The 23,517-nt window shown below is 43.8% G+C and overlaps 2 protein-coding genes across 2 annotated transcripts in view; one reads left to right on the forward strand and one right to left on the reverse strand.

Annotated features, from left to right (window-relative positions):
* Positions 1-23,517, forward strand: part of CNTNAP2 (contactin associated protein 2) — a 1,037,318-nt gene that overhangs the window by 650,248 nt on the left and 363,553 nt on the right. Inside the window, exon 10 of the mRNA XM_079947520.1 lies at positions 22,967-23,105. Coding sequence (XP_079803646.1) covers positions 22,967-23,105 — 139 coding nt within the window. The remainder of the gene's footprint in view (positions 1-22,966; positions 23,106-23,517) is intronic.
* Positions 14,359-20,566, reverse strand: CFAP141 (cilia and flagella associated protein 141). The gene is made up of 4 exons (XM_079947674.1): positions 20,456-20,566; positions 17,371-17,411; positions 15,914-16,043; positions 14,359-14,588 (listed from the first exon to the last, which is right to left on the reverse strand). Exons 1-4 carry the CDS (start codon positions 20,528-20,530, stop codon positions 14,487-14,489), a joined length of 348 nt encoding a protein of 115 aa, XP_079803800.1. The 5' UTR covers positions 20,531-20,566; the 3' UTR covers positions 14,359-14,486.

The raw sequence follows: 23,517 nt of genomic DNA on the forward strand, positions 1-23,517 counted from the left end.
GAGTCCTTTAATCCAAACCAGCTCAAACCATCTTTCAATTCATAGTGCCAAATGCCAACAGCGCCTAAGATTTATTATTTGGAGCAAGGGAGTCTAATTGAAGTTATTACTCTTCCAATTAGTTTTGTGAACAAAGCATACTAAGAGTTCTGTGATATCTATCTATACCTGTATCTATAATGAAAGAAGCTTGCAATAGCAATACAGTGTCAGCAGTGCTTTCAAATGTACATTTTTGACTGAGTGGTAACCCGACAGGTGACTGCAAGCACCCTACCTATTCCTAGTAACCTAGAATTGTAGCTGGAACCCATCCCTCCTCTTAATGTTTTGCTTCACTCCCACTGTCAAAACAAAGGGAAACCAGCAATCTCCCTGTTCTACAAAGGACTGATTTGCATGACCCAGCCTAACCCCAACCCCATACAGGGGACAATGAGCAATCATTGTCATAAGCCACCAACCGCTTGGTCTTCCAGAGGAGTCTTCTGCACCGAGATGAGGAAGGTACCTTGGCAAGTGGCTGGGACAATGATCTCTATCTCTGTTAATTATGTACAGGCAACCCAGACTTACACGCCTGCCACTTGTGTGCAACCATGTTTAAAAGGGTCCCTGTGAACTGAGAAAGAAAAGACTGGTCTTCCTTCACTCTGGACAGCTGCCCAAGGGAGGGAAGGTGACCTTCAATCAACCAGCCGGGCAAGGCGGGGGGCACCTTTCCCTCCCCTCTGCTGCTCCCCCGCATGTCTTTGCCTTAATCCTGGCACACACATTGGCTCCCCAGGCAGGCACTCAGGACAGGGCAGGCAGTGGCCCCCAGCGATTTCCAGGGTGTCTTTCCCTCTCCCTATTAAAGTGGGATGTTCCCGCTTTACACGATTTCACTTAGGAATGTGGGGGCCTGGAATATAACCCCCCATGTGAGGGATGCCTCTAATGCTGTAGAGGAAAGAGAAGACAAAAAGGAGAGTGATGTGCCAGAGAATGAGACATTTAACAGCCTGATTTAATGTTTATTTTCCAGGTTATAATTCATGTGCAGGTTCATTTAAAAAGGCAACAGTGCTTGCATTTTGGGAAAATTACTGCCTTTACTGTGGAAGTGAGACTATTATCACATACAGTACTTTGTTTTTGCAAGATTTGAACATTGTATTATTTTGATAGACAAGTAGAAGTCATTCATTAATAAATGAGGCAAAATGGCAATAGGGGGATTGCAGAGAGTAAGCAAGTAAACCTCTGTCTTATTCTAATGCTTTGTCACACACCCAGGCGTGGCTGCCAGACGCCCCTCGCGGCCTCCTTGCCTCTGCACCTCCAGCTCTGTCAGTGGCGCTGTGGCTGCTGCTTCTGTCATTGCCCTGGCCATATTCTCTCTCCTTGATCTTTCCTTGATCTTTCCTATTCTCTCTCCTTGATCTTTCCAAAGGAACCACAACCCTCTATGTATACCCAGTGGGACCCTTTTATTGGGCAGAGGAGGATGAGGATCTCATGCCATGTATTGGACTTGATGGCCCTTGTGGTCTCTTCCAACTCTATGATTCTATGGTCTCCCATGGCATGGGGAGGGGGGAGAGGCATGACAGGAGACCCACATCCAACAGCCTGGGCACATGGGATGCCAGCTGCACAGATTCAACTCTACTAAGGCATCCTGTGGGTCACAAATATTGGCATAAGCCAAAGATCACCACCTTTCCCACAAGAGTGCCACAGATGGATTTCAATGTTAGATACAGTGTGGAATGCAGTGCATTTGTGTCCCAATCGCCTTAGTGTGGTTTTGACCCTGCTAAGGCAGGGAGCTGATCAGACTTCACAGAGGTAGCATCTTGCTTGATGGAGGCCGTGCAGCCAAGACCGTCCCGTCTTTGAGGAAATTTGTCCCCCTCTGAAGGGCTTTTGTCTGCTGGTGTTGCATTTTGGTGCTATGAATAGAAAACTATGGTGAGGAACCGCGTCATATCTTGTCTGCCAGTGGGACTTGACCTTTACCAGTTTGCGTACAAGGCAAAGAGATCCACGGAGGATGCTGTGGCAATGGCTTTACATGCTGTCCTGACTCATTTGGAGGAGCAAGGGAACTATTGCGAGACTGTTATTTGTAGACTTTAGTTCTGCATTTAATACTATTCTTCAGCATAGATTGGTGCCCAAAGTATTAGACCTGGGACTTCCACCATGTTTGTGCAGGTGGATATTAGATTTTCTATCAAACCATTCCCAACGGGTCAGGATGGGTTCCTACGCCTCTGCAGATCTCATCATGAATACAGGGATGCCGCAGGGGTGCATGTTGAGCCCACTTTTATATAGGCTCTATACAGCTGACTATGCCCCCAAATACCCCAGTAATAATATCATTAAGTTTGCAGAGGATACAACGGTGGTTGGTTTAATCAAGGCTGGAGAGGGGGAGGCAGCCTATAGAAAGGAAGTTGAGCAGTTGGGAGAGTGGTACAGGATAAACAACTTACTCCTTAACTTAAAGAAAACAAAAGAAATTATTGTGGACTTTAGGAAATGTAAATTGAATATTCAGCCACTTATTATTGAGGGGAAGTGTGTGGAACAGGTCTTGGTGTTTTGATTTCCGGGAATGGAGTTGAGAGATGACCTAACCTGGGGAGAAAACTGCAAAGACCTGGTGAAGAGAGCGCAGCAGGGGTTATATTTTCTGAGAATCCTCCAGAAAAACAATCTCTCAAAGGACCAGTTGATGGCATTTTACCATTGTACTGTGGAGAATGTATTAACTTATGGTCTATGTGTGTGGTTTGGGAGCTGCATGGTCAGGGGAAAAACAATGCTGTCCAGGGTTATAAAGACTACGGAGAGAATAATTGGGTGCACTCTTCCCACCTTGGATCAAATCTATGCTTCCAGGTGCCATAAGAACGCTACAGAGATAGGGCAGGATAGTGCACACCCCGGAAATGATCTCTTTCAGTTTCTGCCTTCTGGAAGAAGGTACAGGGTTATAAAGACTAGGACTAGCCGCCTGAGAAACAGTTTCTACCCAAATGCTATTTTGGTTTTAAACACAGTGTAAGGATGCTCTATGGGAGTATATTGTATTAAAAAATGGGGTATCAGAGTTTTTAGGGGGCTAACCAGGTTGGGATAGCTGGGATAGTAGGCTTGTTGGGTTTTGAATGTTTTATATAGATTTTTCAATTTCGTTGTTCTGTATGGGACAATGACAGTAAAGATTATCGTATCATATCATATATACTACATTATTGGTGGATGTTGTTGTTTAGTCGTTTAGTCGTGTCCGACTCTTCGTGACCCCATGGAGCAGAGAACGCCAGGCACTCCTGTCCTCCACTGCCCCCCGCAGCTTGGTCAGACTCATGCTGGTAACCTCGAAAACACTATCCAACCATCTCGTCCTCTGTCGCCCCCTTCTCCTTGTGCCCTCCATCTTTCCCAACATCAGGGTCTTCTCCAGGGAGTCTTCTCTTCTCATGAGGTGGCCAAAGTACTGGAGCCTCAGCTTCACAATCTGTCCTTCCAGTGAGCACTCAGGGCTGATTTCCTTCAGAATGGAGAGGTTTGATCTTCTTGCAGTCCATGGGACTCTCAAGAGTCTCCTCCAGCACCATAATTCAAAAGCATCAATTCTTCGGCGATCAGCCTTCTTTATGGTCCAGCTCTCACTTACATACATCACTACTGGGAAAACCATAGCTTTAACTATACGGACCTTTGTCGGCAAGGTGATATCTCTACTTCTCAAGATGCTGTCTAGGCCTGTCATTGCCCTTCTCCCAAGAAGCAGGCGTCTTTTAATTTCGTGGCTGCTGTCACCATCTGCAGTGATCATGGAGCCCAAGAAAGTAAAATATCTCACTGCCTCCATTTCTTCCCCTTCTATTTGCCAGGAGGTGATGGGACCAGTAGCCATGATCTTCGTTTTTTTGATGTTGAGCTTCAGACCATATTTTGCACTCTCCTCTTTCACCCTCAATAAAAGGTTCTTTAATTCCTCCTCACTTTCTGCCATCAAGGTTGTGTCATCTGCATATCTGAGGTTGTTGATATTTCTTCCGGCAATCTTAATTCCGGCTAGGGATTCATCCAGCTCAGCCTTTCGCATGATGAATTCTGCATATAAGTTAAATAAGCAGGGAGACAAAATGCAGCCTTTTCGTACTCCTTTCCCAATTTTGAACCAGTCAGTTGTTCCATATCCAGTTCTAACTGTAGCTTCTTGTCCCACATAGAGATTTCTCAGGAGACAGATGAGGTGATCAGGCACTCCCATTTCTTTAAGAACTTGCCATAGTTTGCCATGGTCGACACAGTCAAAGGCTTTTGCATAGTCAATGAAGCAGAAGTAGATGTCTTTCTGGAACTCTCTAGCTTTCTCCATAATCCAGGGCATGTTTGCAATTTGGTCTCCGGTTCCTCTGCCCCTTCGAAATCCAGCTTGCACTTCTGGGAGTTCTCGGTCCACATACTGCTTGAGCCTTCCTTGTAGAATTTTAAGCATAACCTTGCTAGCATGAGAAATTAGTGCAATTGTGCGATAGTTGGAGCATTCTTTGGCACTGCCCTTCTTTGGGATTGGGATGTAGACTGATCTTCTCCAATCTTCTGGCCACTGCTGAGTTTTCCAAACTTGCTGGCATATTGAGTGTAGCACCTTAACAGCATCATCTTTTAAAATTTTAAATAGTTCAGCTGGAATACCATCACTTCCACTGGCCTTGTTATTTGCAGTGCTTTCTAAGGCCCATTTGACTTCACTCTCCAGGATGTCTGGCTCAAGGTCAGCAACCACACTACCTGGGGTATATGAGACATCCATTTCTTTCTGGTATAATTCCTCTGTGTATTCTTGCCACCTCTTCTTGATGTCTTCTGCTTCTGTTAGGTCCTTACTGTTAGGTCCCACGTTTGTCCTTTATTATGGCAATCTTTGAACAAAATGTTCCTTTCATATCTCCAATTTTCTTGAACAGATCTCTGGTTCTTCCCATTCTGTTGTTTTCCTCTATTTCTTTGCATTGCTCTTTTAAGAAGGCCTTCTTATCTCTCCTTGCTATTTTTTGGAAATCTGCATTCAATTTCCTGTATCTTTCTCTATCTCCCTCGCATTTTGCTTGCCTTCTGTCCCCCGCTATTTGTAAGGCCTCATTGGACAGCCACTTTGCTTTCTTGCATTTCCTTTTCATTGGGATGGTTTTCGCTGCTGCCTCCTGTATAATGTTACGAGCCTCCATCCATAGTTCTTCAGGCACTCTGTCCACCAAATCTAAATCCTTAAACCTGTTCCTCACTTCCACTGTGTATTCATAAGGGATTTGACTTAGATTGTATCTTACCGGCCCAGTGGTTTTTCCTACTTTCTTCAGTTTAAGCTTGAATTTTGCTATAAGAAGCTGATGATCTGAGCCACAGTCAGCTCCAGGTCTTGTTTTTGCTGACTGTATAGAGCTTCTCCATCTTTGGCTGCAGAGAATATAATCAATCTGATTTCGATGCTGCCCATCTGGTGATGTCCATGTGTAGAGTCGTCTCTTGTGTTGTTGGAAAAGCGTGTTTGTGATGACCAGCTTGTTCTCTTGACAGAACTCTATTAGCCTTTGCCCTGCTTCATTTTGCTCTCCAAGGCCAAACTTGCCAGTTGTTCCTTTTATCTCTTGGTTCCCTACTTTAGCATTCCAATCTCCTATAATGAGAAGAACATCCTTCTTTGGTGTCACTTCTATAAGGTGTTGTAAGTCTTCATAGAATTGGTCGATTTCAGTTTCTTCAGCACCAGTAGTTGGTGCATAAACTTGGATTACTGTGATGTTAAAAGGTCTGCCTTGGATTCGTATCGAGATCATTCTATCATTTTTGAGATTGCATCCCAGTACAGCTTTTGCCACTCTTTTGTTGACTATGAGGGCCACTCCATTTCTTTTACGGGTTTCTTGCCCACAGTAGTAGATATGATGGTCATCCGAACTGAATTCACCCATTCCCGTCCATTTTAGTTCACTGATGCCCCAGGATGTCAATATTTATTCTTGCCATCTCGTTTTTGACCACCTCCAACTTACCCATGTTCATGGTTCTTACATTCCAGGTTCCTATGCAATATTTTTCTTTACAGCATTGGACTTTCCTTTCGCTTCCAGGCATATCCGCAACTGAGCGTCCTTTCGGCTTCGGCCCAGCCGCTTCATCAGCTCTGGATCTACTTGTACTTGCCCTCCGCTCTTCCCCAGTAGCATGTTGGACGCCTTCCGACCTGAGGGGCTCATCTTCCAGCGTCATAACTTTTATATGCCTGTTGTCCTTTTATTAATGCTTTTGTACTTTTATTGTCCTTTTAGGCCTCTGTGAGGACCCATTGGGTTCGTTGGTAGAATGTCACCTTTTAGAAATAAATGCTTTACTAATGAAACTTTGGGGGACCCTGCTTTAAAACTGCATGGAGGCAGCAACCATTTCGCACGGGGCCCTGTTTCCAGCCTCTCTATGCACCAACAGAGCACGTGTCAGTGCCCCCTGTCCCATTCTGCCCCATTCTGCCTTCTTTGGGGTCCAAATCATGTGCACATTGGTAATCATATGTCAGTTGGATGCGCCTAGAATGGTCACCACCTGTATTTTAAAGCTGCACCACTAGATTTATGGTGTGAATTGAGGTAAGAATGAAATACTCCTCTTTCATTGTATGACTAGAAACAGTTATTGCAACTGCAATTTTCTCCCTGTTGCTGAATTTCTTTTCTTTCTTTCTTTTTTTGCCCTGTAGATTTTTTCAAAGGCATGAAACTTGTGAAGAAAACATTAGAGATTCAATTAAATGGTATTCAAAAACCTTCCAACTCCCAGTCTTTTATTATACTCAGAAATAATGGCTGGGAAGCATATGTTTGTGGAAGATAAGGTGCTGGTTCAAGGACTGCTGTATAAGGAATTAGTCAGAGTGATGCCCTCTACGTCTCATTAAGGACAGTGTCTATAGGACATATTTTAGAGGTTCCCTTTCTCTTCCACCTACTTCAGTTGCTTCTGAGGTCAGCCGTGGCAGTTAGGCTGATTCATATGCTTTGTCTTCTTGCTGAAATTCCATCTAAATTCATTAAAAGAATATGCCTATGTTTCAAGGTCTAGAAGAGCAGTTCTGAGCTTTACTCTTTGGAATTTGCAGTGCTGTGAGGCCACCAAGCCATGCCTTTCCCTCTGAAAGATATGTCCATTCTTAGGTTTGAACCTGCAGACATTTCAGTTAATGAAATGACCTTCAAAGTCATCAGCTTCCCCAGAAATAGGCTTATTAACCACTAAACTTGGAAAACTTTTCTATCAAACTTGAAACTTTGAAAGGAACACCTGGCTGAACTTTTGTGCATATTCCTTGTAACTTTGAGTTTTGTTTTAAAGACAGCAAGTAACAAATTGAATCTGTGTTGCCAAATATAGGACTATTCTGCAACACTCTGGGGAATTACCACCCTAGAGACACTCCAGGTCCTGATGAGCTGCATCCAAGGCTCCTAACAGAGCTCACGGATGTCATCTCAGAGCCTCTGTCTATAACCTCAGATTCTTGGAGAACAGGTGAGGTCCCTACAGACCCTACAGGCAGGCAGATGTCCCCATCTTCAAAAGGGAGAGAGACAGGGGGGGGCAGATAACTAGCAATGGGTCAGCTTGACATTGATCTTAGGAAAGGGCCTAGAACAGATAATTAAGAGGTTGGTCTGTGAGCACTTAGAAAAGGATGCTGTGATTAATAAGAGCCAGCAAGACTCTTATTTCTCAACAACAACAAAAAAGCGTCATGCAGACAAATCTAATTTCTTTCTTTTTTTTAAAGTGTTTTTTACTGCTTGGTCTCTCCCACAAACGCAAGACAACTCTGGCTGTTAATTATTTCAGATTTATTGCTAAAACAACAAACTAAGGCGGAGCTTCTCTACTCATTGTCCTCCCCAGAAGATGGAGTTGCCCGGACTGAGCTCCTCCCCCTTCCCCAGCGCAGAAGCCCCCACCTTCTCTTCTGGTATCTTTCGCGCTTCTCTGCCACTTTTGAAATCCTACGACATTTGGCAGAGCGTATTTCCTGCATTCCAACATCTTGCCCAATATCATAGTTTTCACACATCTGTCTGTCCCCTTGGTCAGAGCTCAGATTACAGCTGCTCTCCCCCTCCTCTCTGCTTTCTGCTGTTAACTGTCCTCTCCCTGTGCCTGCTTCTTCTACTCTTGTCAGCATCTGAGCTTCACTGACAGTGTTACAAGCTCAATGGTTCAGGGGAATGCTGTGGACCCTGTGTTCTACAACATCTTTATAAATGATGGATGAAAGAATAGAAGGGATGCCCCCAACTTTTTGTTTTTTATGCAAACTTTAACTGTGCAACTTGAATTTGTCAGTATGTGATTGAATCCCACCAGCAAAATGGAAAGTCTGGGAGCAGCCTACATTTCTCTGTTTCAGAACCATCTTCTAATTATTGTAGGGGGAAATCTCAGAGCAACATAACTCGTCTGGAGGAAAAGAGAACAAATAATATTGTGATTCCTTAAAGACAAGTGATTGTGTCCAACTAATTACACTCACAGTAGTTCCATTGGGCATAAATTAGTCATGTCCATTAATTTTAATGGAATTACTCCATGTAGAGTTGACACTGGATACACATAACCTCCAACATTCCTTAGATAGATTAAAATGTACCTATTTTCATCTGAGAAATGTTGGAGGGTATTAGAAAACTGGAGGGGATGCTAAGGCAAGCATACATGAAAGCCAGAAATGTTGAACATTTTTCTCCCCTGTTCATTTAGATCTGTTTGACTCTTTTCTTCATAGATAGTTAACCTAGGAGTTGAAAGGAGTAGGAGGAAGAATCAACTTAAAAGTAAACCCAAACAGCTGAGACTGATGTCCAGCGGAGTCACAATTTGGAAGGTGTGGGGAGAGGGAATTAGCAATATCATCCGCACATGAGGAGAATCTTCCTGGGTGAATTAAGCAGAGAAGCTACCCCAAAGAAAGGACAACTTATATATATGCATGTGACTATCAGACTGAGTATTACCATATAGTGACATTCAAAACTAATTTGGGTTAATAAGCAGAAGTGAACAATTTCCTTCTGCAAAAGATAGTGGGTTCAATGTCCTGTGCTAATTTGAGAAACATCTGCAGCAAGCAATAAAAATGATTGTATTCAAGTGTAACAAGGTACAGTTAAAACAAAGAACCTAGCCTGCAGCCCATCCCAATAGCATGCTTATTCAAGGAAAATAAAACAATGAAAAGGAAAGAAATATGCACTTGCGTTTCATATAATTATAGAATAGAAAGTATGGCAGATATGCTTAATTGTTGCTTAAATTTAATAAGGAATTTACCTAGCCATTTGGCTGAGCTAAGCTCATTATAAAGAAAGATTTTAATTAAAGCTAAAGGATGCTTTGCATTCTGGCAGAAGTTGTGGGCTTAATGCAGATTTTGAGATGCAGTTTGGCCCTTCAGAGAGTAGCTGCAATCATGTGTTCCTGCAATCCATAGGCTTCAGTCCTATGGAGTCAGTCGGATAGTATGCATATTGGCTAAGAATTTATGAAGTGCAACTGAGATATATACATTCCCCAGAGCCTGTCTGAGATTATGCATACTGCCCAGAGAATGTACAAAATCCTGTTGAGAGACGCACATTCCTCAAGGCCTCTTCGAGAGGATGTATGTCAGCCAGAAAAAGAGCAGTTCCCTCTTCATGGACAGGTTATGTGGGGAATGTGCAGAATGGCTGTTCTTATGCACATTAGCCATTCAGCTCACACGGCCCCTTATACATACATCATTGAATTACTTTTGGAAATTATTACAGTACTTAAAAGCCTATCTCAAGTCTCCGTCGGCCACATTTAATCTATAACGTGGTAAATCTGGAAACTCTGACACACAGACATTCTGTGCTCTTTCATAGGTTCTGTCTACCCAGCACATAATTTTGTTGTATTGTGTTGTGCTACTTTCCTAACTGGAAGGGGCATTGGAAATTATCTGGTTCACCTCAGTGCTCAAGGCAAGATCCAACTACAGCATCTTTGACAGGTGCTTGTCCAGCCTCAGCTGAAATCTCTCCAGCAAAGAGAGCCCATCGCTTCTGAAGGCACTGAGATAATCACATCTAGATGGTGTGCATGTCCATCATTGGATTGTGCCTGCTGATCTGAGCAAAGACAATCTAGTGACATCATGTACCGCTGGGCCAAACAAATTTGTCTCAGTGCAGGACACTGAATTCCTCAGAGCATGGAGCTGATCTGAGCAGGGGAAACGGGGGTTGCCCTTTGCCCCATTCTACTTCTCCTGGATTGGTGCTCAGCAGGCCTGGCTCATCCATGCGGTGGAGGGAAGCCGCCAAGCTGGTGCCCTGCCTCTGGCTTCAGAAGCCAGTGCCAAACTTAAAGGAACATTACAGCAATTCTGGCATCACAGTGCAAAGATGACACTTAAAGTGACAGACTTAAAATAGAACAGATTTGGATGGTTTTGAAATAGTATTGGACTACAATGGATTTTACATAAAATAGATTTTAAATAAAACCATTGAAGTCAAATTCTGAATTCAATCCCTCCAGATATGTGGATTTAAACAAATAAATTAAATGGGTTTCTTGTTGACGCAATAACCGTTCAAAATCTTGCCCAACCCCACGCTTCTTCTGGTTCACCCATAGTACTGTAAATAATAAATCTGTATCCAAATGCTGATGTGTGATCCAAATCTGTTCTATTTTAAGTCTGTCACTTTATGGGTAGCATTGACGTACTGTTCCTTTAAGTTTCTTTACATTGTCTGCAATAATTGTTGAGACACCTGTGGTCAACTTTATATGTCCTATGCATTTGTATTGTAAGCATCAGCAGCTACACTATCCAGTGAGCCCTGATCCACTAGTATGAATATTTCATTGATAATTATTTGGTATGTACCTCTTTATATATTTTGTTCTACTGTATAACTTACCGGTATATGCAGGTTGCTCAGTTTTCTTGTCATTCATTGCTTGGAGTACCTTATATTCCATTTCTAGCCGATGAAGACTTTATTCCGAAACAGTTGAACTATTCCAGATATACTGTCCTTTTGAGACTTCGGAGAGACGTCTTCCTTTGAGAGACGGCTTGGCGTTCCTCACTGTTCATTGATGTGTTTGATTCTCTGTTTGACTCAGATACATACAACAACTTGTAGTTACTTGTATATTTTGTGAGATGTGTTGTATGATATATACATCATTTTGAAGTGGCTTGTTCATATATTTTGAATGACATCGGGGTCAAGGAAAGTCAGGGTAGGGAGTGAGAAATGTCCCTATTTTGGAGGGTATGGAGCATGCACTTCCAAAGCAGACTGTAGAGTCCTTTAAAAATAGAGATTCCTCCCCTGAATTGCTGTCTGGCAACTTTACCTGGCCCTCACCCATCAGTTTAACTGTCATTCTGTGTGTACTTTTTAACAAATGCAGAAGCCAGATGAAATTTTAAGAGCTAGAACATCAATGATCACAGCAGTTCCAAAGGCTAAAATAATTTGCCATATAATGCAAATAATGCTTCCTTTCCTAAAATAGCTGTTCAACTGGTTATATTTAAATAAAGCAACGGTGGGAAACACATCAAGCAAAATTCAAAGTGAAGTGAAAACTCCTTTTGATTTCCCAGTAAAGCCAATGAATTCTGTGAACAAATCAGGGAAGCAGACAAGGCATGTACACTTTTAAGAACTGCTGCTTGTTCAGATACTTGAAACGTTATCTGGCATTTAGGAATTGGAGACAACATAATATCCCCCCCTCCCTTTGATAGGCTGCACAGTATTTGTGTCCTGAATGGTTTTGATGAGGAAGTAAAGAGGGATGAGTGGTTTTTAAAATGTGGGTGGTGTTTTGACAACAATTGCCCCACACAATTCCTATGGATGCTAACCTTTCTTGGCTCCTGGTTCTCCAGGCAGGCTTCAAAGAAGAAAAAAAGGTTGAAATGCTATAATTATCTGGGCATAGCAATCAAGAACCGCTCCCATATCATTCAAAATGTTCTAAGTATTTCTTGATGCCTACAGATATTCAGAGTGCCTAAGCACTCTTTGAAATTGTGTGAATTCAATTAACATGCACATATTTGGTGCTGTAAACAGCAGCTGGGAGAAGCAGCCTTGGGACTGTGGAGCAGTGCGGGTGCCTTTTTCAGCTTGCCATAAGCCAAATTTTATGTATTCTCTTGTGATTTTCTCACCATATTCTCTTGTCATTTCCTCACCCTAAATGGGGTTTCTTGGGTTTCACCCAAGCCCCACGTTACTGGTGGTCAGCATGCCTGACAATTTTACTTGGGTCTCCCTCTTATATCCACCAACTCCATTTGTCAGCCCCTGGCTCATAACTATTTGTAAGTCTGGGAAAGGAAGGCGAAACGGGTAGATGAGCAGAATGTTGGGAAGCCATTATGAATTGCGGTGAAATGGTTCAGCTCATAATGGCTCAGAGATGTTTGTCCCCTTCGTTTCCAAAACTCCTTGTCATCTCTGTCTGAAATCTAAGTGTATGATGTTGGCCACGGGTTCTGGCTGGCCCACAAGGCTGCTTTGGATGAATGACATTTCCTGAAGTTTAGATTTGCTATGCAGACACACAGCAGAGAAGCTCAGCTGTTGGGCAAGAGTAATCACTGTCCGCAGTGGACAATAATGTTTTCCTGCCTATGGCACTTCTGACTTGTGCTAGTTCATGCTCCACTTTCAGAGCTCTTCTGAGCAAAATTGCCTTTTATAGTCCCATATGGGGGACGTGAGGCAGTGAAGGGAGGCCCTGCTATTTTGAAAATATGACAAGCATTATCTTGGATCCTTTGTTATGAAAGAGAAAGCCTTCCATAGAATCTATTACGCAGAATGCAGACTGTAAACATACGCTGCAATTTAATCATTATCTGGCTTTCTGCTGTGTTATCTTCTATTACATCTGCCGAAAATGGCAAAGGAATTGCAAGCAATTATTGGAGCCAATTAAATAATTTTCATTCTTATTTGCTTTTTCCACCCAGGCAAAGAACTCTGATAAACAGGGCAGATCGTGTGTGTGTGTGTGTGTGTGTGTGTGTGTGTGGATAATCTGTCCTCTTTCTCTGTGTGGAAAACATTAGATGGAAGGGGTTGAAGGAACAGAGCCAGGAGCACATGCACAAGCCTGGCAAACTTCGTCATGACCGGGTTATGCAGGCCAGCTAGACAATTATGGGTTGGCCTGGTATAGCTTTAGAGTGTGGTTAGAGTGTTAGTAGGACCTGGGAGAGACTAGGGTTCAAAGTCCCCACTCAGCCATGAGGCCGACTGGGTGATCTTGGGCCAGTCACTATCTCTCAGCCTAACCTACTTCACAGGGTTGTTGTGAAGATAAAAAGGAGCTACCAAGTTCCTTGGAGGAAAGGTGGGGCATCTTTACAAGTATTGACACTGCCCAGAAATGGAGTGAAGCCATGTAAATTAGGGTTAAGAACTTAATTCATTCTGGAGGTCTGTTCTTAACCTGAAACTGTCCTTAACCTGAAGCACCACTTTAGCTAATGGGGCCTCCCGCTGGTGCCATGCAATTTCTGTTCTCATCCTGAAGCAAAGTTCTTAACCTGAGGTACTATTTCTGGGTTAGCGGAGTCTGTAACCTGAAGCATCTGTAACCCAAGGTACCACTGTACATTTAAGGCTGAAATAGAAAATGCCAAGGTATAAAGAATTCACCTTGCTGCAGGGTGAAAAGTAGTCTTATCTGAGCTTTACAACCACACCATATAGAACAGCATAAAACATGCTATGCTGTTTCTAATATTTTCCCATACAGTCTGGTACTGAATGAAGGAACAGAATCTGACCCTTCAAGACTGCCTGCAGAGCACTAATTCTAATTTATTGGCACCGTAATACCTGCAATAATCACAATACGTAGAATTTGCATTTTCTGGATGGTTTAAAAACATCCTGCAAGTAATCATTACCAATTTTCAATGAAACAACAATTAGTGTTTGTTTTTTAATAAATTACTGCAAATTGTGAAATTATTTTGCATCTTGCCTTTTCCTTTTCCTGTGTCAGACAAAGGGGAAAAACTTTGATTGTAACATAGATTCTATTCTTTATTGTCAATTAGAAGTTGTGGTGAGGATTTATAAGTGAACCTAAAAGTGCTGCTCATTTTCAAACACACAGAACGGGCAAGCAAATTCACACATTGCATTGTTTGTGCTTAGACCAGAGTCCACTCTGATGTATAGTTGAGTTGCCCTCTATCAGAAACAAAATGTGCAACTTCCAGTGTATACCGAACCATTCAAACAAAAACTGTTTAATCTTTCCTTTCACTGCTTGCATTTGATTCTTAAACATTGAAAGAAGAATCTCTCTACAATATGAAAATGCATCAGCATATAATGGTCTGGGTTGTCTGAGATAAGTGCTCACAGCCGCTCTGTGAAGAATGACTTGCCCAAGTGGTTCAATTCCAGTTGGTACTGCAGATGCTCAAAACTTAGGCGATGACGTAAAGCTGCTCGCCGAACCTGCAGGACATGGAAAAACTATTAACAACAACTCCTTTGCTGTTTCTTTTCTATTTCAACAAGGGCTGCACTCAGTATTACTGCTTGCTACTATGGATGCTGGGGTGCGGGTGGCGCTGTGGTCTAAACCACAGAACCTAGGACTTGCTGATCGGAAGGTTGGCAGTTCAAATCCCCTTGATGGGGTGAGCTCCTGTTGCTCGGTCCCTGCTCCTGCCCACCTATCAGTTTGAAAGCACGTCAAAGAGCAAGTAGATAAACAGGTACCACTCTGGCGGGAAGGTAAACGGCGTTTTCGTGCGCTGCTCTGGTTCGCCAGAAGCGGCTTAGTCATGCTGTCCACATGACCCGGAAGTTGTACGCCGGATCCCTCGGCCAATAAAGCGAGATGAGCGCCACAACCCCAGAGTCGTCCGCGACTGGACTTAATGGTCAGGGGTACCTCTACCTTTACTATGGATACCAATTATGAGCTCCATCCAAGGAGCTGAGGTTGGCTCCATTTGCATCAGGTACAATCTGGGTGACCTGGTGTAGACGAGACTTCCACGGCCCTTTTACATTCATTCTTCCTCTTGCAACAACTTTCTTCCCTTAACTCCTTCCTTTCCATTCCCAGTTTATTTATTCATTCATTGAGATAATAATAAATATTGACCTTTTACCTCACTTTCTAATATTCCATTTCCCTTCAGAGGAGGGAGATTTTCCTTCCCCTCTGAATGCCTCTCAGTCACCTTTATTTGTGGGGGTTTTAAATAAATATTTTTTATTAAAAAATATCTTAGTTTACAAAAGTAAGGGCATTGTCTCTTTTTTCAGGTCATAAAGTCTTTTCTACAAATCAGTTCCATTTTATATGAGACAATAGTGTTGTGTACTGTATAAGGTCATATCTAGCATGCAAGTGAGGAGCTTCTGCTGGCATTGTTACGAAGAAACAAACACTGAAAGGAGTGTTCACAAAACTAATGAGCAGGATAGCACCTGCACATTTTGCCTTGTAACTTGGATTGTGCGGGGACTAGAGATTTAATTACTACATCATGTCCGTGTTCTGAAAGCAAGTTACCAGTGAAATGCAAACCATTCCTCTCTTCCAAGCTTTCACCTGATGCCCTTATGGTGTGAGCAAGGCCCTCACTATATTGCTGACATTATTTCTCAAATGCAATTGTACACGTCTGAAGGTTGTTTTTCTCCCCATGAAAAGTAGGAATCAAGCCTCAGAAAACAAGCGGTCCTCTTGTTTGGACTGAGAGGATTTCCTCCTTGCTGCACCTGCCTGAAAACTGAAAGCGGGGGGAGTTGACTTCAAACTTTACCATCTTCAGTTGTTTATTAGCATGGTACAGCTCCTCTTTCACTTCTGCCTGCTCCCTCTTTCTGGCCCTTTCCAGACACCTGTCTTCTTGTTTTGCCAGCTCCAGGGCCATCGCCTTGCCGCGCTCCCAGCTGCAGAAGCAGAGGCAGGACAAGTTGTGTGAGCAGCACAAACCAGTCATTGCTGTTGTATTCATTGCGGAATGAAGACATTTCCAAACTTCTTTTTGAGGGCCAGGCTACATGTTACATTAAATGCAGCACTGCATTTTAAGCAGGGCTTTTCTTCTGGCAGTATGCAACAGTACCACCACCCTTGGGGGAGGGGGGAGGAGGTGAGAGGACTCTTGGACCCCGTCAGAGCATCCTGCCTTCCTCCCACAGCCCGAGAAGCATTTGCCCATCTTAGGGAAGGAGGTGTGATGCTCTGGCACGATCCTGGAGCCCTGCTGCTTCCTTTCCAAAAACGGGCAGGCAAGGCCTCTTCACCTGACTCCTGACTTGTCCCTAAGTGCAGATCATGGTTTGTGGTATAAAACAAACTATGGTTAGTGAAACATGCAAGCATGTTTTGGAGCTGACCAGATTTTTTTCTTTGAAACTATGATTCCTGGTTCTACTGTAACAACATGGCAAGAATCATGAAAAACGAACCTTTGGTGAAGTCTTCCTCTTGGCTGAAAGGGAGGATGGGGTGTGAGAGGGAGAAGTTTGCAAGCCTGTGGCTTTGTGCAGCCTCCTTGTGCATGGCTTAGTGTTGTGTGTTAATGCAGCCAGAGGTTTTTAAAGGGGGTGGGACTAACCCCACATACATCCCTCCAGCATATGTGCAAATAAACATGCGTAAATGTGTGAGCCCTATTCCCTGCAATCCTCAAACCAGGAACCACTGTAGGAATGAACCATATGACAAAATGCAGAAAGTGGAGCACGAAATGAACAAAGATTTTAATAGAATGGTTTGGCTTCAACGTGATGTTTATGTTTTGTTGTATTTTAACCTGCTGTTTTTTGGAGAAGTGTATTTGTATTATTGTGAGCTTCTGTAGTATGAAGGGTGGTATAGAAATGTTTCACATAAACACATAATTATGTGGGGGGGGGGATTGTCCTTTAGTTCATAGCTAAATGCAATGTAGGGAGCATCCATAGGAATCACACAGATGCTGGTTGTGTTTTGCCATCCAGAGCAAAGGAATGGCTCTTATCTGCCGGCCACAGCCAACATCTGATGTGGCTTTCAGACCCAGCACAGAGACTGGCTTTAATCAGGCTGTTGGGTCTGGAAGGTTTTGGTGTTTATCATCAATTTGTGAGTTTTTGCCTAGCTGCATTTTCAGCTGGGTGTCAAAAGCTCTGTCACCCTGGAGGCAGCCTGTGTCATTGTTTCTTTACTGAAAAAAAAGCTTTTAGCCACTAAAGTCCACAGTTAGAAAACAGGATTTCAAAATCCATTTACCTTCGGAGCAATTTAGCATATGCTTGAGCTTTTGCTAACATCTGAAATGCAATGAAAGATAGTTAGTGCAAAGCAAAAGCAGGGCTGAAACTAGGCTTTCTGTCACTCAGGGCAAAGACCTAGTGTGTCTCTCTCTCTCTCTCTCTCTCTCACACACACACACTCTCACACACACACACACACACAGAGAGAGAGAGAGAGAGAGAGAGAGAGAGACGTGCATTTGCGTACACACACACATACACAAGTCAACACATTTGTTCATAAAGGGCACAAAGACAGTGGGACTTACTTCTGAGTAGTAAGGCTTCCAGTTTCTGGCTCTAAAGAATAAAATGAAATAAAAAACTCCACAAGTTTGTTAAAAAATTGCCGGCTGCTGACCCATTCCAATTAAAGAATTTAAAGTGGATTAGCTACATTTTCCTTCCAAATTACAAGAAGGGATGAATACAAAATGCTTTGTATGTCAGCATCACATTTCTTTCACTGCAGGTATTTTATTTCCAGTATAAAGAGGACTCCGTTTTTGTAGCTGATTGTATGAAGCAGTGTCCTCTTTATGTATTCACATGCTGTAAACATGCATGTTGTCCTCTAGAGCCAAAACACACTGAAATATACTCAGAGTCGAGAGTGGATTTCATGCTCTTTATTCAGCTCATAGTGGTGAGGAGGAATGAAAGTTCTCCCAGAATGTCTGCTTTATATACATTATTTACACAATGGGCTGCACGTGATTGGCTAATTCTGGGATTCTCCTGTAGGCCAATCAGGATGTGGATTCACTTCCACCTGGAGCATGATTGGGTGGCTCCTGCGCACCAATCAGACTGCTGCATTGTTCTAGGACCAATCAGACTGCTGCATTTTGAATCCTATTCAACTCAGTATACACACACACACACACACACAGAGAGAGAGAGAGAGAGAGAGAGAGAGAGAGAGAGAACACACATAAGCAAGCAATACTCCAAAGTGCTTATCTTGTGAACTTGACATTTAAATTGTTTACACAATGGGCTGCAGAAAAGCTTCTGTTCCCCAAAAAAGGACAGGAGGTGGTGTTCTGATCTCTTCACCACTTTTAATTGATCTCTGAGACATTAAGGGAAACAAAAGAAGAAAGCAACAAAACTTCCATTTTTCAACTTTGCTTGGAGATCAACTTCTCCAGGATTTCTCTTTTGCACACAGTTCCAAAAACAGACAGGAGGAAAAGGGAAGGAGGATCGTTTCCAGGTTTTCCTGCTTCCCTTTGCAAATTAGCATCCCTCCGATGCTCAGCAGCTCAAGATCCACACTACCAAAGACACTCTGGTGCCAAATGTCATGGGGCAGGAGTCAGCTTCACCTGCTGAGCAGCAGCCTGAAGGAGCCAAAGGCAGAGTGACTCCCCTCTGATCAGCCTTCTTGCTCCTGATGGGAGCCAGCTGGCTCCAGCTTTCTTAAGCAGGGTTTGCAGCCTCAGTCAGCTGCTGCGAACAATGTTCGCCTGGCCAGACCTTGCTGCTCCTTGCTTCTCGTTACCTTGGACTCTTGGCTTTCTTGACCCCCGGATAGTCCGACTATGTGAACTGAGATGCCCCTGCCCTTAGGACTGGACTGAACCTTGTATATGGACTCTGCCTCCAGGCAAGGACCCCCCTGAGACTTGGCTGGTTGGCTGGCCTCTCCCGCCACTGAGCCCTGCTGAGGCTGAGCAGCACAGGACTACGACACCCAAGGACCCTTTTAGACTCCGGAGCCGGCTGAGGTCGGAGGAAGCCCCCCCGCAAGCTGGGAGCTTCAGTGGCTCCCCTCTAGAGACTTTGCCTGGGGCTGAGAGCCCAGCCAGCCCCCTGGCAAAAATTCGAGTTTGTACCCTGTTCCTAATGGGAGAAACAGAAGCCCTTTTTCATGCCACCCCAGGGATGCTGGCAGCTGGCTCTTTGCCGGCATTTGCAAACGTAATGCAGGAGATATGCAACCACAGGGGGAGCCAGTGCTCTGGAGAATCTCCTCATGTGATGAGAAATATTTTCCTAGATCTTCACTATCCTGTATTCACTATTGCTTGTGGGAATGTAGTCCAATAAGTCTCTCCACAGGGTCAGTCAACTGGCTAACTAACTACTCTTATCACATCATTAGACGTTGACAGGAGACCATCGTCATATTGGTGCTAAACAGATAAACAGCTCTTATCGGTGCCTGGATGGGACAGATCCTGCAAAGACATTTATGCCAGCTTGGGAACAATGATGGGGGGGAGGTGAAATATAAATGTAAGAAAATAAAGTGTAGGCCACACATGGTCCGTAGCCACCCACAGCTGACAAAAAAGTTGGCAAAGGCAAATGTGAGGAAAATCAGGTTCTGATCAGGCAAAAATTCTATAGCGATTTTGAAGAATGTTGAAGGAATGTTCTCAGGAGAAACTTTCAGACATCCCAGAGTTGCTATTGAATTCTAGATGAAGCGAAATCCAGGATCCATTTTGAGAGTGAAAGGCTACATTCCAGTACACACTGGCATGGGTGTAAATTTCATTTAATTCACTGGGACAAGTTACTTTTGAGCTGACATGCATAGGATTGGACATATTTGTGGGGATTTCAAATGAAGTTGTTTCAATATTGTTTGTTAAAGGGGGGGCATTTTATTTGTAATTTTAAAAATTCCAGTCACGTTTTAGACACATCTAATATCCATGAACCATCAAACTTAGCTCAGTTTCTAACCTGGCATTTCCCAATAACTCGGGGCAGTTAATAACTATTTTAAAAATATCTGCAATAGAGACAAAATATACAATTATATTAAAATCTGCTTAATCCTGACAGCTGAATTGAAAGGCCAAAGAGGAAAGTTTTTACAGTTTTCCCATGAAGCATTCAGCCTTGGACTTAGATGGAACTTATTAATCTGTGGAACTCACTGCCACAGGTCCGTGTGTCATGCTTGCATTAACTGGCAGCCATGTTCTGGGCTCCTCCATATTTGCAATATCAGCCTGAAAGTTGAGGAGTGCTCTCCTGTGCGTATTCTAGAAGCCACCTAGGCTGCCTCGCCTTGTGTTTCTGGCCAGGGCCCGAGGTCCTACCTCTTCCTCTTTCAGCAGCTGCTCGCGTGTGATGACATTGCTGTCTGTGCCGGTCTTCTCCTTGGCGGACGCCATGCTGCGGTGGGAGCAGGGAGGCAAGTGGGGAGCACCGCTCTGCCTACTAGCCTGGTGCTGTTTGTATCCCTGGTTGCCATGGGAGCAGACCATGCTTCCAGAACTGTCAGGCCAACACAAAGGTCCCGAATGGCAGCTGCCAGTTGCCTAGGAGAGGAAAGGGAGAAGCGGGCCCTGCCTCTCGCCTTCAGGTGCCCAGATCTGAGCTAACCGTAAAGGCAATTTCCGCAGTTCCTTTGGGGGAGAGGGAGTCCCTTTGTTTCTCCTCTCTCAACTATTCTCCAAGTGCACGTTCACATACTCCAAAGCAAATAAATTCTCCCTGGAGAGAAAAACACCAGAAATGTAGTCTTAAAACAAAGGGGGGGGGGGGACTTTGATCATTTTTTTCTTCCCTGCATTTTCCCAGCTGCCACCCCTGTCGCTCTCATAAAGTTACCCCTCCTCCTCTGTCCTTCTGTGTTGAGTTTCACGTGGCATTAAAGGACCTTGCAATGGATGATGTGGGGAGGGTGGGGGGAAAGGGTGGGCAACTGTGTGCCCCCCCCCGACAAATTGCTTGCCCTGCTTTCATCATATGGAAATGCACATAAAAGTAGAAAAGCAGTTACAGTCCTGCCTAATTTGTGCCATTGATTTCAATAGGCCTACTCTAAGCATGGTAAAGTATGCATCCAACTTACAGAGAGAACAAATGAAATAAAATTAGAAAGCAATTTTCAAATGAGAAATTACATAAAAATATCAAGTAGGAGCAGTCTCAAACCACAGGAAGTACCTTCAGCCCAAAGAGTGTTTGAGATGTAAACGAACAATTACCAAGCGCTTCCAGTCTCTTCATAAAAGCTGTTGTGTGGACCACAGAGTGCTCAAGTTATAGTGCCATTTTAGATTAAAATGAAAGTTGTTCCTATTATGATATATTTATAAGGCTGTATTTTATTTTTTGCATGCAAGTCATTTGTCTTTCCCCAAATATTTTTTCAAGGATAGCAAATCCAGGGAACATTATATATCATTGAGGGTTTTGTTTCATTTGTTTTGATACAGAGGAAATCTAGTATAGCTTTTTATTATTTAGAGTTGGAAATGTCTGTTGAAGAGCAAAGGGTAATTTGGAATCCTTTCCTAGGAGCCTGGCATGTGCAAGGAGGGGCTCTGGAATGGGGAAGCATTTCTCCTGGGGAAGCCAGGCTGTACAAGGGGCTGCCTTCAGCCGGCCAGACCCAACGCTCAAAGAATGCCCCAGGACAAATAGTGACGGGGGGGGGGTCTCTGCTAGGTAGGGTTGCCACCTTTGGTCAAGCAGGACAAAATACAGGATAGGTGGAGCAAGGACAGGTTGGGGGTTGGGACTGGGGGGCACACACACTCTCGTGACACCAAATCCTCCCCCCTCTTGGAAGGGCAGGGCCAGGGGTAGATGGCTGGCTCCCCATGCTGGCGTCAGAAGAGATGAGCAGAGCAGAGAGGTCAGGTTGGGATGGCGGAGGGGGCCAAGTTGCGTCAACTGTGTGCAATGCTTGACTGGCAGGCGTCAGCTGAGAAGGAGCACCAGTGAGAGGGAAGGAAGGAGGGGGCGAGGGAGAGATGGTTGCTCCTTCCCCTTTCTCTCTGTTGTCACTTCGGCTGGGCTTCTCCTCAGCCACACCAACAGTGATGCAGCCACCATTTGGGGCCAGTTGAGCTCAAATACGAGGGACAAGGCATCCTGTTTGAAGTCCAAAAGGGACGTTGGGCACTTTTGTCCAAAAACGGGCCAATCCCATTTTTCTAGGGTTGGGTGGCAACCTCCTACTAGGGAGTGCTCCTTTCAGTGGGGCACCTGCAGGGAAGGTGGGGGGTGGAGTGAGCCAGAGCCGCATCTTCAGATCAGCCAGCGCTGTCTCCAGTCCAAGTCCGTAAGAGCATGGGAAGCTGGTTCTTCACCTCTTTTCCTGGAGTGTTTTAGTTGTTAGTAAACATTGATTAGTGGACAAGAGGCCATGGAACATGCTGTTCTTTTGCAGCACTTTCTGTTTTATGTAATAAAACCACAAGGGGTTCCATTACATAAATAAATGTCTCATCGTCTGTGGGTCCTGTGTTTACAGCAAGGTGCAACACTGTGGAGTTTCACACAATAAATTGTGATTTGCCAGAATAGATTTTTAATAGATATCACTGAGTTTCTGGCTTGTTTGCAATTCGAGTTAAAAGCCATGCTTGCGGTTACAGGCAATTACACAACAAAGACAATGCCCACACTTTATCATATTTCTTTTTTGAAAAGCCCCTTATTACCTCCCCCCCCCCCACCAGCATTTGATTTTTACCAAGATGTGCTTTGGCAAAGGAATGACAATGTATCCTATGAGCTGTACATTCAAATGATTTTCCTGAACTTTCTGTTGAATATAACAGCAACCCTTATTTTGTCTGTTTACTTATATACAGGTTTTCTTCAGCTCTCATTCCAAGGCTGCATGCAGCTTATTCATGTCGATGATCAGCTGGTGGATTTGCATGCAGTAGAACAAGGAAAGCTGGGAAGTTTCGCCAACGTCAGCATTGATATGTGCGCCATTATTGATCGGTAAGTTTAGAGTGACGTGGTGGGTGAGGCAGCGTGAAATGGATGTGGCAGGAGACAGGAGCAAGTTGCTTTGAAAACTCCCAGCCCATTTTTCTGCATTTAACTTCTGGTGTGTTTCAACAACCATCAGAAGACCTCTCCTCTTTAGCAGTAACTCCTAAGGTGTGATGGTGAGATGGGATTCCTGTGAATCATACAGTTGGAAGTCTCTCAAACAACAGAGATGAGCAATTCTTAGAGGCTTACTCTTTTTCTCCAGATGAACAGATGAACTGGCTAGTATGGGCATACAAGATTAAAATACAGAGTACAGTGATACTTCGGGTTAAGAACTTAATTCGTTCTAGAGGTCCCTTCTTAACCTGAAACTATTCTTAACCTGAGGTACCTCCCGCTGCCGCCACGCAATTTC

Source organism: Podarcis cretensis (genome assembly GCF_951804945.1).
Source record: "Podarcis cretensis genome assembly, chromosome: 12".
NCBI classification, from domain to species: domain Eukaryota; kingdom Metazoa; phylum Chordata; class Lepidosauria; order Squamata; family Lacertidae; genus Podarcis; species Podarcis cretensis.

Excerpts from the sequence above, each read along its gene's own strand:
- CFAP141 (XM_079947674.1), bottom strand. The coding sequence starts at position 20,530 with ATGGCGTCCGCCAAGGAGAAGACCGGCACAGACAGCAATGTCATCACA. Across the intron at positions 17,412-20,455 it reads AGCTGCTGAAAGAGGAAGAG|ATGTTAGCAAAAGCTCAAGC; the intron begins GTAGGACCTCGG and ends ATTGCATTTCAG. Across the intron at positions 14,589-15,913 it reads CTAATAAACAACTGAAGATG|GTTCGGCGAGCAGCTTTACG; the intron begins GTAAAGTTTGAA and ends CATGTCCTGCAG.